Genomic DNA, 15,115 nt, shown 5'->3' with positions numbered 1-15,115 from the left:
CTATCCCAGATGCTTTTTGGACACTAAGGGTCAACTAGCATGGCCGATCCACCTAACCTGCACATCTTTGGACTGTGGGAGGAAACCGGAGGACCAGGAGGAACCCAAGACACGGGGGGAACGTACAAACTCCACACAGACCGTCACCCGAGGCCAGAATTAAACCCGGGACCCTAATGCTGTGGCATCGTGTGGCCTTCCATAATTGGCTCCAGACTCACAGCAATGTGGTTGACTCTTAAATGCTCTCTGGATGGCAATAAACGCTGGTCCAACCAGCGACACCCACATCCATTGAAGGAATAATAGCCAGAGAATGAACTGATTTGGACTGAGTCACTGAGTTAAGCAGTAAGAGACTACACACAGACTGGAATCATTTGAAAAAGTTATGTCTCGTAAAGTTAATAGAATGTTTGGATCGACATTCCTAGGATTAAAACCATTTCTCTTTCCAGTTTATAGAAATGACCTGCACTTGGAAGCATGGGACATAATACCAAATTTGATTGATGAGACAAAAGAATGAGTGGTTAATGATGAAGATGAGTGCACAGAGATCAGGAAGTTACAGGATAACAGTTAGGACAGGTGAACATCAGAGAAGTGCGAGGTGGTATACGTTGGGAAGAAGCAGAAAGACACAACGGGTTCAGATATACTAACATTTACATTATACTAACAGTGGGAGGACAAGTGGTTCAAACTGTTTAAGACAAAATAGATGAGATCCTAGGTTTTAGAAGTAAAGAAGTTATGTTAAACCGGGACAAATAATTGTTTAGAATTCATAGAATTCCTAGAGTGCAGAAAGAGGCCATTCCACCCATCGAGTCCACACTGAGCCTCTGAAAGAGCACCCTACCTAAGATCAAACCCCCACCAACTCTTGGAAAGAGCACCCTACTTAAGCCCAAGCCTCCACCCTATCCCTGTAACTCCACCTAACCTTTTGGACACTAAGGGACAATTTATCATGGCCAATCCACCTAACCTGCACATCTTTGGACTGCAGGAGGAAACCGGAGGACCCGGAGGAAACCCACGCAGACACGGGGAGAAAGTGCAAACTCCACACAGAGTCATCTGAGGCCGGAATTGAACCCAGGTCCCTGGAGCTGTGGTGCAGCAGTGCTAACCACTGTGCCATCGTGCCGCCCCATCATCTGTAATCATGGAGCAGATATTCCCCAATCACAAGCCCACTCTATAACACAGCTGGTGCTTAAAAAGATGGGGAGTAAAATCAACCTCCAGAGATCTACTGAAGTGGTAATGACCCTGGTGATAGTTCTCCTGTCTGATGTCCAAAAACAGCAACTCCTCCTCCTCCTTTTAACTATAATACACAGCTATCATATGGCTGCAACTTTGGTGCAAGGCCCTGGTAGTACTCTGAGCAGGGGTAGGCACCAGGCATCATTTTTCCTCAGAACAATTGCAAATGGACACCTACCAGGAAATGAGAAGGGGGGGATGTTTGGACCATACCATCTGTTCCATTTGCAAAGGATATTCCCGCTTACATGTAGGGTCAACTGTTTTGCCTCTCTCCCTTTGAGTATTCCCACTGAGAGAGCAGAATTGGTGTCACTTTATTAACAATTCAGTCACAGGATGTGGGTGTCGCTGGCTGGGCCAGCATTTATTGCCCATCCCTGAGGACAGTTAAGAGGCAACTATATTGCTGTGGGTCTGGAGTCACATGTCGGGAAGGACAACAGATTTCCTTCCCTCAAAGACATCAGTGAACCCGATGGGTTTTTACGACAATTGATAATGGCTTCATAGTCATCGTTTCTTGAATTCAAATTCCACCAACTGCCCTGGGGGGATTCGAACCCAGGTTCCCAGAGCATTGCCCTGTATCTCTGGAGTACCATTCCAGTGACAATACTATTACACCACTGCCTCACCTACGCCACAGTGTTGCATTTGAACACCTAACTTGGAAGCTGCCAGTTAAAAGCGTCCTCTGGGCGACCCATCCAGTTAGGGACTCAAAGTCAGTAAATTCTTTCTGCACAATCTGTGATTAGGGCTACTGGCTGCCCTTCCAGTGTAGAGTAGCACCAGGGGAGTATCAGAAGCACCATGGAGGCTGGAGTGATCTGTACATCTGTACATACATTTGCACATACACCAGGGACCACAGCATAGATGTAACAGCCACATCATTACTAGATGGCAGCATCAGAGACGGGTATAAAGGGTCCAGCCCAAGGGAGGATCTGCCTCTTTCAGAAGCACAGGGCTAGTGAGCAGCAGCAGACAGACAGTTCAGCATAGGCAGTTTACCTTAGCTTCACTGGTCATACCTCTTGACTGTATTATATCTAGTTAAGCTCTGGAAACAGAACTAACCTACTGAATAAAGTATTTGTGTTAACTGGAAGTCTACAATCTTTATTCTGACTTAGAGAATAACATAGAGGCACCTTCTGTAACAGAGCAGTGGCTACCATTGCAGCATCAGTCTCCTTGAAGTGGCTGAAAAGCATGCTGTCTGTTTGGGAAGATCTGAACACGGCGAAGAACTCAAATTGGAACAAAATAGAAGATCAAAGATAGGTGGGAGCTCAGGAGAGATTTGTTGACCTTTGTTCAGTCCGCAAGCCTGACCCCAACCTTCCTGCTGCTTGTCATTTCAACCTACCATTTTGCTCTCAGGCCCACCTGTCCATCCTTGTCTGCTGCAATGTTCCCATGAAACCCAGCACAAACTGGAGGAATAGCACCTCATCTTCCTATTAGGCACGTTACAGCCTCCTGGACTTAATCATCACTTCCTCCATCTTGACCCTTATTTTTAATCTAATTATTTTTTCAATAACCCATCCCCCTCCAGGGCCATCTGCCAGTTATGCTCAATTCTGTTTCAGAGAGCACTGACCCTTCTTCTTCCAATAACACATTCAGCTATCTTACATTTATGCCGCTGTCTGCACCTTCTTCAGTCTTTAACGTACCTTTGACTTGTCCGAAAGCCTGTCAAATCTCTCCTGAGTGATGCACGATCAATTAAACTCAAAGACGAGGTTGTAACATAACTGAAGGCTTTAATAGACTAGATCTGTTCCCCAGCAGCTTCGGTACAGAATGAGGGCTGCTGGGACGGCACCGGTTCTTATACCCCGCCTGTCAGGGTGGAGCTACATACCAAACAACCAATGGTAAACTCCTAGGTTTACCCAATGGTCTACAGCCTCTCGGGTACTGCAATACCTGATAATACCACACTGACATCCCGCCTATCCCTGACCTTCCATTTTGCTCCACCCCTCTCTTCAACAATATGAAATCCATCACATTCTTCCCTCTCTTTATCTCTGAAGAGTCATACTGACTCAAAATGTTAACTCTGTTTCTCTCTCCAAAGATACTGCCAGAGCTGGTGAGTTTCACTGACATTTTCTGTTTTTATTTCAGATCCACAGTATTTTGCTTTTATTTTAGTCACTAACAGCTCTATTTCCTCCACCTTTTTTTTAAACTTTCTAATTTTTCCTGCGGCTGCCCTCATCTTTTTTAGTTTCATGGGGAGGAGGAGGAGCTGGTTGAAATTCAGCGTTTAAATTGTAAATTGCGGATGTGGGGTGACTGTCAACACAGCCAGGCTCTGAGAATAGAAATTAAAATATGCAAAGATATGAATATGGAGAGTGACACAGATTCCAAGCAATATGCCATACCTCCCAGGGGACCTTCTCGTCAGGTACAGGGTAGCGTTGAATGTTGGTATCTGGGTACATCAAGCTTCGGGCATTAACATGGCACAGAGACTTGAGATCCTTCTCTTCATCTTCAATTTCGTCCTCTTTATTTTTACTGTCAGAAATTACTGAATGGAACAAAATAAGTGATATTGACCCACACTATCGGTCAAACTTCTCTCTTTGTGTTCACCAGTGTCAGTTACAAACCCTCACAGGACAGGTAAAGCATAGTTAGAAATAGAGGGCATGATCTAACGAAACCATTCAAAGTGCCATTTCAAATGGGTTTGGCTGTGAGTTTCTCCCCAGCTCTGTGGCGAGTTCCCCATTGCTATCTAACCACACTGAAGTCACTTTTTCGGGTCCTCGGGAGTTTCTTCCCAGGCTAAAACACATTTAGGGCGGGATTTACTGACCACCCCACCGCGTGTTTTGCGGTGGAGTCGGCCTGCCAGTGGGATTTACTGACCCCACCGTTGTCAATGGAATTTCCCAGTGATTGCACCCCTCGTTGCTGGGAAACTTGTACGCTGGCATGAGACTGGAATATCCCCCTGGGATGAACAGCCGATAGATCGCTCCTTTAGAATTTCTTTCACCACTGGGGAGCTGAACTCACTGGCCAGTCCGGCTCCTCAGAAATCGGGCCACCATTTTGAAAGGGTGCCCGGATCTCAAAGTGAACTTGGGGGCCCCCACACCCCCCACCCATGGGCAATGTCCCACCTCCCCCACACATGGGCATTACCCCACACACCCCCAAGTGGGGACACCTCACTATGGGGTCGCTGAAGGACCCCCCTTTTCAGGCCTTCCATGTCCCCTTTTGGGCCCCTGCCCCAAACAGGACCCCACCCTTCACCCCCCCAACCTTCCAGAGGCCCCTCCATAACTGCCTTTCACCTGCCATAAACCCCTGGCCCCCCATCCTTCCTTTCATGGGCTTGGTCCCCCTCAGGTCCTGACCCTTGGCAATGCCACCCTCGCACCCAGATACCATGACACTGACACGATTGCACCCTGGCAGTCCTCCTGCCTGCCTGGCAGTGTCAAGGTGAGAGCGTGGCAGTGCCAAGATGCCCGGGTGCCAGAGAGAGCCAGGGTGCTACCCCGCTCTATCCCTGAACATCCAGGGGTCTCCAATGGCTTGGGAGACACCCCAGGTGCCGTAATGCCTGGTCCACGTTTGTGTGGACCACTACTAATTGGCGCTCATGTGACCTCTCACTGGGGAGCCGGTTAGGTCATGGGAGGCCGTTAGATTGGACTTCCATCTCACTAATGAGATGGAGATTGCCCTTAATTAGCTTCACGCTGCATCTAGGTGGGATACAGATCCTACCAACGGGAGCGGGCAGGTTAGATCACAAACCGCAGTTCCCGATGTGAGCCTCTACGGCGATATAACCAGCCCACATGGATCCTCTCCAGGTACAATGCGGCCGTTAAATCACCCCCAGAGTTTGGCTCCCCCCACACTGGCCCATCATATACTGCCAAGGCAGGCACAGCCCAGGATAGATGCAGAGCCCTCTGTTTCATTGGATTCTTATTAAAGATTATTAACTTGAAATTTCAATTATGTTTCTCTCCCCAAAGATGTTGCCAACCTTTCTTGTTCCCATCTCTAATTTACAATAAGCGCAGCATTTTTGCATTGAATTGAATTATTTGGGGACTCAGCCAGGGATAGCTGCAGGAGATTAATCCAGGGTGGAGAGACAAGATTTGGGTTTTTTTGACCTAAGACCATACCGCTCTGTTTAACTTCTTGCCTTTCCGAAATTGAATGTCAAACATAGAAAGGAGGAAAATCCAGTATGTTTTCTGCTTAGTCCTGTTTAACTATGATGGCCTTGGAGGTTGGAATGAGCTCATTTCAACATGGTTGGCTCATCGGCAGATGAATTCTAAATCAGATAAATCCATTAGTATCAGCAGCTTGAGGTTGCTAGAGGTTAATATGCTCCCGAGTCTCCAGTATTCATCCAATCTGGACCATGAAAGCATTTCTGAATTCAACCTGATCCACCACCCAGAACAGTAACCTTGGACCCTTGCATCCCATGAGATTAATCCTTTGAGGTTCCAATTCTATAGTGCTACTCAAACCCAAACCCTTGCTGCAAAGGAATGTAGAAAACACAACTCACATAATCCTTAATTGACGTTCAGCTACGCCAGTTTTTCCATTCAGGGTTTGCTATATTCTGGCTGATAAGTGGGGTGTTGGTGAAAGAGTATGTGACGCACCTACCAGAGTTCCTTTATCCTACTAATGGTGAAAACTGCAAGGACCACAGACAGTAAGAGTTGAATAGAATATGTGGGCGGCACAGTGGTTAACACTGCTGCCTCACTGCGCCAGGAACCCGGGTTCAATTCTGGCATTGGGTGAAAGTCTGTGTGGACTTTCACCCAACGGTTGCACCCAGGGGCTGGTTTAGCACACTGGGCTAAATCGCTGGCTTTTAAAGTAGACCAAGGCAGGCCAGCAGCACGGTTCGATTCCTGTACCAGCCTCCCCGAACAGGTGCCGGAATGTGGCGACTAGGGGCTTTTTACAGCAACTTCATTGAAGCCTACTCGTGACAATAAGCGATTTTCATTTCATTTCATTTCACTTTGTGTGTTCTCCTCGTGTCTGCAAGGGTTTCCTCCGGGTGCTCCGGTTTCCTCCGGGTGCTCTGGTTTCCTCCCAAAGATGTGCAGGTTAGATGGATTGGCCACGATAAATTGCCCTCAGTGTCCAAGGATGTACAGATTAGATGGAGTTATGGGGATGGGGCGGGGTGCCTGTGTAGGATGCTCTTTCAGAGGGTTGATGGGTCGAATGGTCTTCTTCTGCATTGTAGGAATTGAATGGAATCTTATACTGATCAGAAAACGTACCAAGGACAGGTGCACTCTCCCGGGATCCAAAATTCTTTTCTATAAGTGTGTTCATGATCCAGTTTAAGGCCCGCATGCTCTGTGTCATCTAAAACATAAAATTATAGCAATGTCTTAGCACACCTGATATTTACAGATTGACAGAAAATAATCTCAATTGCTTGGGGAGGAGAAGTCGGGAGCTGGTGGGATTGAGAATCTCCAACTCGAAGGCCAAGAGACTGTGGACTGAATCTGCAGATGAACACGGGCAGCACGGTAGTACAGTGGTTAGCACTGCTGCCTCACAGCATCAAGGATCCAGGTTCACTTTGGGTCATTGGCTGTGTGGAGTTTGCACATTCTCCTCGTGTCTGCAAGGGTTTCCTCCGGGTGCTCCAGTTTCCTCCCACAGTCCAAAGATGTGTAGGAAAGGTGGATTGGCCATGTGGAATTGCCCCTTAGTGTCCAGGATTGTGCAGGTTAGGTGGGGTTATGAGGATAGGGTGGGGGAGTGGCACTAGGTGCTCTTTCAGAGGATCAATGCAGACTTGACAGGCCGAATGGCCTACTTCTGCACTGTAGGAATTCTATGGTTCTATGGAACCCATGTCAGCAAGGGTGCTGGGAAGGGAGACCTCCGATGGTTGTAAATTCAGCCAGGATCATGGACCTGGAAATGTTCTTGAAAATGTTGACAATGTCACCTCTTAAAGGGGAAGCCTTCCAGAAGTTTCCAGAGAAGGATCACTTTGGAGTGGCAAGGGGGAGATGGGGGCACAGGAAAATGGGAGACCCGAGATATAATACAGTCATAATTTCTAGCCTCGGTATAATGGGCACTGCTGTACAGAAACCTGCTGGTGGAAATGAAAACACCGCTCCAGTGATAAAGTCACCGGTCATTGTCAAGCTAAGCAGAGGCTCAGTGGTGGATGTCTTGGCTGTCCACTTCAGCGCTCACTTTCCACACCACAAATGTTAAAGACCAGTGAGTCTGAAATGCAAAGATTAGAAAATATCAGCCCATACCTTCTGATCTCAGTGGGGACGTACCAGGAACTACCCCAAAGATGGACCCCCCTCTCCAGAAGCCTCCATGTAAGCATTGCATGACAATTGCCTGGGTAGTTCAAAATTCCATTCGGCATTTGTCTTACATTGAGAACCACCGATTCCTTGATTTAAATTACTGTCTAACAGGAATAGTTACCCAGGAAAAGTTAGAAGAATTAAAACCATTTGTAACTCCTGGATAACTGCAGTACTGACATCCCTCAACCCCATGCCCCCCACCCCCACCCCCCCCCCCCCCACCTCCACCCCGCCCCAACACCTACCCACAGCGCCCCCTGGCTAATCCCACAATAGCCCCAACTACACTCCTGAACCCTTCCATGGAAGCTAACTATCTCCGTGATACCCTGATTAGCTCCCCACCCCCTCAAATGCCCCCATCCCCTGACTACCTCCCACGAATCACCCCTCACACTGATAATCAAACCCCCCCCGCCCCCCCATTGACCGCATGTCCCCATCAGACTACTATTACTATCAACCATAATATGGTAGAATTCCTTATCATGGTGAATAGTGAGGTAGTTGATTCTGAGACAAGGGTCCTGAACCTCAATAAAGGTAACTATGATGGTATGAGGCATGATCTGGCTATGATGGACTGGGAAACATTACTGAAAGGAAGGACAGTGAACAGGAAATGGCAGGCATTCAAGGAATGAATAGGTGAACTCCAAAAGTTGTTTATTCCTATTTGGCACAGAGTCGAAAGGAGCTGTGGCCAAACCACGGCTTACAAGGGAAATTAGATATATTATTAGATTAAAAGAGGAGGTAGACAAATTAGCAAGAACCCTGAGGATTGGGTTTAAAATTCAGCAAAAGCTGGCTAAGGGATTGATTAAGAAGGGGAAAATACAATTTGAAAGTAAACAAGCGAGGAACATAAAAACTGACTGTAAAATATTTGATCGATATGTAAAGAGAAAAAGATTAATTAAAACAAATGTAGGCCCCTTACAGCCAGAAATGGGGGAATTCATAATGAGGAACAAAGAAATGACTGAGCAACTAAATTCGTACTTTGCCTCTGTTTTCACAAAGGAAGATATGAAGAAGCACAAGTTTTAGTGAGGAGCTGAAGGAAATTAATATTAGTAAAGAAATGGTTTGGGGGAAATTAATGGGATTAAAGGCAGACAAATCTCCAGGGCCTGATAATCATCATCCCAGAGTACTAAAGGAAGTGGGCCTAGAAATAGTAGATCCATTGGTGGTCATTTTCCAAAATTCTTTGGACTCTGGAATGGTTCCGACAGATTGGTGGGTAGTGAATGTAACCCCACTATTTAAAAAGGGAGATAGAGAGAAAATATGGAGCTATAGACCAGTGAGCCTAACGTCAGTAGTCGAGAAGTTGCTGGAGCCCAGTATCAATGATTTTGGGTAACATTGGGTAATTTCAAGAAGGAATTAGATATAGCTCTTGGGGCTAAAGGGATCAAGGGATAGGGGGGGGAAGGCGGGATCAAGGTATTGAACTTGATGATCAGCCATGATCATAATGAAGAGCGGAACAGGCTCGAAGGCCGAATGGCCTCCACCTGTTTCAATTTCTAAGTTTCAATGTATGCACTGACGCACAGCTAGATGTCAAATTTTAAATTGTTTAGCCAGTTGGCAGCCTCCTCATCAGCCTGGAGCAGAGCAGTGAAACGGTCACTGAAGCACAGGCCGGGGCACTTGTCCATTATGTGCACCATGGTTTGCACTTCACTACAGTTATTCAAAAAAAGTTTTTTTGCAGCAGACTGCAACGCCGGTGATCAAAGCCAGGGATTTCCAACATGGGACATCAAACAAGTGCTGATTCTGGACTGTGTTGTTGGTGTTGTGCCACAAACCCTTCCACAGGTCGGGCATGGTAGACTAGCTTGGCCACCTTGAGATGAGGCGTTTGCTTGGTGGCTGATGTCTTCTGCCAGTACTAGATGCGGATTTTTGTGCAATCTTTCTAGCAATCGTTTTTCACAGCGACCTGACAGATTTGTCAGGTAGCCAATTTGTGTGTGTTGACCAGATTACTCCTGAGGTGTTCCTCATTGTCTCATTCAGCTGGACATCTTACCAGTTTGTAGTGCAACGAGTTCTTCCAGGTAGAAGCACAGTACACAGCTACTGAGTAGTGGAGAGACAAAGAGGATGTTCTTAAAGGTCTGGTGTGGGCTCTCCAAGAGGTTCTTGTTAGTTTGCGGTGAGATTTTTGTGAGTCTTCAGTTTAGCTGAGACTTTCTGGAGGTGTGGCTTGAAGGTCAGTGTGTGATCCAAAAATACACCAAGATAGATAGGTGTAGGATGGTGTTTGATGGGCTGTCGTTTGAGTAGCAGTCAAGTTCTTGGTGACTTCTTGCATTGTCAAGGTGGTAGACACATTATACGGTATTGAAAGCACATGGTTTGAGACACCAGTTTTGACAGTAGTGAGCAAGCATACTAAGGTTGTTATTAAGAGCATTTTTGTTGAAATCTCCCGTTAGGTTACTACAGCAGATGTCATCTGTGTAGATAAACGTGCAGCTGCATGTGGCTGGCAGATCATTTATGTACAGGATGAACAGGGGGATGAACAGCCAGCACTAATTCTTGAGGTAGGCCATTTTGCTGCCTTTTCCACATGCTGGCTTTGGGTTCCATATGGACTCGAAATAGTTGGTTTTGAAGGACAGTGATGGTATCAACAGCCAAGGGTGTTAGAATCCTAGAATGCTTGACCAGTAGACCTGTGTCACAGTGTTGTAGGCTGCAATGAGATCAAGGTGGATGGCTCCAGATTTCAGGCACTTTTGAAAGCCATTTTCAGTGTGGGTGGTGAGCGAAAGTACCTGGCTTTTTGTTCTGCACTCCTTACGGAATCCAGTTTGGTCTATGGATAGTGTATCCTCCACCGTTGGTTGGATCTGGTGCAAGATGAGTCCCGAGCACCTTATAACACAAGGATAGAAGAGAAATTGGTCTGTAACCAGAAGCTTCCTTCAGGTCCTTGCCAGTCTTGGGGATTACAACAAACTTAGCTTTCCGACAAATCTTTTGGGAGTTGCTTCTCCTGGATGATTCTGGTCAGGAATCCAGAGAACCATTTTTTATCCATGGGGACAAGGTGCTTATGGAATTCAATGTAGATTTGGTTGTAACCCGCAGCTCTGCCAGGTTTCAATTTGCTGATTGCTGATTGGGCCTCATCTGTGTTCATGGCTTTGTGTGCTTGGCCTGGTCTTGAGTTCTTTTCCCCTTTGCAGGATCTCCATTCCCCAACAACATTGCGTCTGTGGCTCGCTCTGGTGGGAGCTCTGCCACCTGTGACAAGGTGGCTGGTCACTGCACGCGCCGAGACTCAACTCCAATTGGAAGTTGCAGGTTGCTGCCTAGCAGCTAGTTGCTGGATCAGTCTCCAACCCAACCACACTGGTCATCTATCACCCTATGACCACCCAAAACACAACTTTTTTATTATTCATTTATAGGATGTGGGTGTCGCTGGTTAGGCCAGCATTTATTGTGATCCCTAGTTGCTCTTCAGAGGATGGTGGTGAGCTGCCTTCTTGAACTGCTGCAGTCCATGTGGTGTAGATACACCCACAGTGCTGTTAGGGAGGGAGTTGACCACCCAACTGCCCCGCTGATCTTCTGACCCCTTCCCCACTGACCGCACAGCTCCCCCATTGACCACCTGACCCCCTCCACTGACCAGCGGACCCCATCAGTCACCTGACCTCCCAAACTGACCATCCAATTCTGCCCTTCCCCCCTACTGACCACCTGAACCTTCTCATCCTATCCACTTATTTGACTTGCTTATCTTCTCTCTGTAGCTGGACGTTTAAACCTACCTGTTTTATGGCACCTAGTACTATAAGAAAGTAGGTGTGTTTCTTTTCCCTGATTCTCCCGAATTTGACAGAGGGTTACTATCTTCACCAGGTCTGACTCAGAAGGTCGGACAAGAAAGGGGAGACTGCATTTCCTGTTAAGTAGCTGGGAGCAGAGTGGCTATCCAGTTGTGATTGCCATTCCATGGCAATCCATGGCTATCGCCTATGATCACCCTGTTCCAGGCCTTTCTCTTTACACAATGAGTGCTCCCTTAGCCTATCCATCCCTCCCTGATAGACAGAACCTGTTCCTCCAGGTGTGAGATTCTGTGCTCCACTTTATTGCCTTCTCTGTTCACATCAATGATCTCCGCCACTGCATCCACTCTGAAAAACATCATCAGATAAAGGCTGTAAAAGAAAGGATGAAAATTCTTTGAAGCTCAAAAGAACGCAATGAGAAGATCTTCCCACACAAAAGCACATGGTTCAGTTACGAGTCAAAGCAGGGGTGAGGACAGAAAAAGAAAGCAAGAGAGAGAAATAAAATTGTTTTAATTAAGCGGAGGCTCTCCCCTTCGATAGTCCCATTTTGTTGAAGCTCTCTGGAAAACATCAATATCAAAGAATTGAGGCAAAGATTCTAGTCAGTAAAATGTGCTTTGAACGCTCGCCGAGTCTTGGGCATGCTTGTGATGCAGTGGTGCCGAGGCCCCTGGGGTAGGATGGTGGCCTGCCCATTCAGGAGTGGAGGATGGGAGAACAGAAAGCAATCAGAAGCATGCTGACAGAGACAGGGTGTGTTTGGAGCACATGTACTCACTCACTTTTCCATGGTGCAACTGATTTGTTGGTTTAGACTTTGACACTGATTGCGTTTCTGTTTGATCAGGTAATTCTCCTTTATTATGGCCTCCCAGGTCAAAAGTTCAGCTTCCTCTTTGTCATCCAGCTGCTTCTCTGTAAAAAGCATTTGTAAAAGTCAGCCAGCTCATTAATCATCTCTGTGCTGCTGCATTCATTTGGCGGTCAGGGTAAGGAAGCTAAGGGGCTGACAGGTGACTGGTTGGGGTGGGGGTGGGTGGGTGGGGGGTGGTTGTGATTGCTAACTGTCCATAATTTCATTGCGGTGTAACATACTGGTGTAACATCTCTGGAGCAATTACATCACAGCCAGCAGGTAAGTGATTGGCTTGTAACTGGTAAGTGATTTCTCTCTCTTTGACTTTCTCTTAGCTGTGTAGTGTAGTTCAAATTTAACTTCAGGTTTAAGTCATGGCAGGAGAGCTCAGACCCGTGTCATGCTCCTCTTGTGAGATGTGGCAAGTCAGGGACCCTTCTGGTGTCCCTGACTCCTTCATCTGCAAGAAGTGTGTCCAACTGCAGCTCCTGTTAGACCGCTTGACGGCTCTGGAGCTGCGGATGGACTCACTTTGGAGCATCCGCGATGCTGAGGAAGTTGTGGATAGCACATTCAGTGAGTTGGTCACACCGCAGATTAAAATTACTGAGGCAGATAGGGAAAGGGTGACCAACAGACAGAGGAAGAGTAGGAAGGCAGTGCAGGGATCCCCTGCGGTCATCTCCCTCCAAAACAGATTTACCGTTTTGGAAACTGTTGGGGGAGATGGCTCACCAGGGGAAGGTGGCAGCAGCCAGGTTCATGGCACCGTGGCTGGTTCTGCTGCACAGAAGGGCGGGAAAAAGAGTGGCAGAGCTATAGTGATAGGGGATTCAATTGTAAGGGGAATAGACAGGCGTTTCTGCGGACGCAAACGAGAATCCAGGTTGGTATGTTGCCTCCCTGGTGCAAGGGTCAAGGATGTCTCGGAGCGGCTGCAGGGCATTCTGGAGGGGGAGGGTGAACAGCCAGCTGTCGTGGTGCATATAGGCACCAACGATATAGGTAAAAAACGGGATGAGGTCCTACAAGCTGAATTTAGGGAGTTAGGAGTTAAACTAAAAAGTAGGACCTGAAAGGTAGTAATCTCAGGATTGCTACCAGTGCCACGTGATAGTCAGAGTAGGAATGACAGGATAGCTAGGATGAATACGTGGCTTGAGAGATGGTGCAAGAGGGAGGGTTTCAAATTCCTGGGACATTGGGACCGGTTCTGGGGGAGGTGGGACCTGTACAAATTGGACGGTCTGCATCTGGGTGGGACCGGAACCAATGTTCTCGGGGGTGTGTTTGCTAGTGCAGTTGGGGAGGGTTTAAACTAATGTGCCAGGGGGATGGGAACCGATGTAGGAAGTCAGTGGGGACAGAAACAAAAGGCAGGAAGGGAGAGTGTGTAAAGCATGACCAGAGAAAGCAGGGCAGAGAGCAAGGAAGGTCTACATTAAACTGCATTTATTTCAATGCAAGGGGCCTGACGGGCAAAGCGGATGAACTCAGGGCATGGACGGGCACATGGGACTGGGATATTATAGCTATGACTGGAACATGGCTAAGGGAGGGGCAGGACTGGCAGCTCAATGTTCCGGGGTACAGATGCTATAGAAAGGATAGAACAGGAGGTAAGAGAGGAGGGGGAGTGGCGTTTTTGATTAGGGAGAACATCACGGCAGTACTTAGAGGGGATATATCCGAGGGTTCGCCCACTGAGTCTATATGGGTGGAACTGAAAAATAAGAAGGGAGAGATCACCTTGGTAGGACTGTACTACAGGCCCCCAAATAGTCAGCGGGAAATTGAGGAGCATATATGTAAGGAGATTACAGATAGCTGCAAGAATAATAGGGTGGTAGTAGTAGGGGACTTTAACTTTCCCAACATTGACTGGGACAGCCATAGCATTAGGGGCTTGGATGGAGGGAAATTTGTTGAGTGTATTCAGGAGGAATTTCTCATTCAGTATGTGGATGGACCGACTAGAGAGGGGGCAAAACTTGACCTCGTCTTGGGAAATAAGGAAGGGCAAGTGACAGAAGTGCAAGTGAGGGATCACTTTGGGACAAGTGACCATAACTCCATTAGTTTTAAGATAGCTATGGAGAATGATAGGTCTGGCCCAAGAGTTAAAATTCTTAATTGGGGCAAGGCCAATTTTGATGGTATCAGACAGGAACTTGCAGAGGTAGATTGGGGGAGACTGTCGGCAGGCAAAGGGACGGCTGGTAAATGGGAGGCTTTTAAAAATGTGTTAACCAGGGTGCAGGGTAAGCACATTTCCTTTAGAGTGAAGGGCAAGGCTGGTAGAAGTAGGGAACCCTGGATGACTCGAGATATTGAGACTCTGGTCAAAAAGAAGAAGGAGGCATATGACGTACATAAGCAACTGGGATTAAGTGGATCCCTTGAAGAGTATAGAGATTGTCGAAATAGAGTTAAGAGGGAAATCAGGAGGGCAAAAAGGGGACATGAAATTGCTTTGGCAAATAATGCAAGGGAGAATCCAAAGAGATTCTACAGATACATAAAGGGGAAAAGAGTAACTAGGGACAGAGTAGGGCCTCTTAAGGATCAACAAGGACATCTATGTGCAGAGCCACAAGAGTTGGGTGAGATCCTGAATGAATATTTCTCATCGGTATTCACGGTGGAGAAAGGCATGGATGTTAGGAAACTAAGGGAAATAAATATTGATGTCTTGAGAAGTGTGCATATTACAGAGGAGGAGGTGCTGGAAGTCTTAAAGC

The 15,115-nt window shown here is 47.1% G+C and overlaps 1 protein-coding gene across 1 annotated transcript in view; it reads right to left on the bottom strand.

Moving 5' to 3' along the window:
* trpm2 (transient receptor potential cation channel, subfamily M, member 2) overlaps positions 1-15,115 on the bottom strand; it is a 350,526-nt gene that overhangs the window by 71,555 nt on the left and 263,856 nt on the right. Inside the window, exons 25-28 of the mRNA XM_072484225.1 lie at positions 12,301-12,433; positions 11,779-11,860; positions 6,609-6,696; positions 3,693-3,841 (exon numbers count right to left, since the gene is read on the bottom strand). Coding sequence (XP_072340326.1) covers positions 3,693-3,841; positions 6,609-6,696; positions 11,779-11,860; positions 12,301-12,433 — 452 coding nt within the window. The remainder of the gene's footprint in view (positions 1-3,692; positions 3,842-6,608; positions 6,697-11,778; positions 11,861-12,300; positions 12,434-15,115) is intronic.

This window comes from Scyliorhinus torazame, chromosome 2 (assembly GCF_047496885.1).
Source record: "Scyliorhinus torazame isolate Kashiwa2021f chromosome 2, sScyTor2.1, whole genome shotgun sequence".
NCBI classification, from domain to species: Eukaryota; Metazoa; Chordata; class Chondrichthyes; order Carcharhiniformes; family Scyliorhinidae; genus Scyliorhinus; species Scyliorhinus torazame.
Note: the sequence above shows the minus strand (reverse complement) of the source record. Positions and strands in the feature narration are given on the sequence as shown.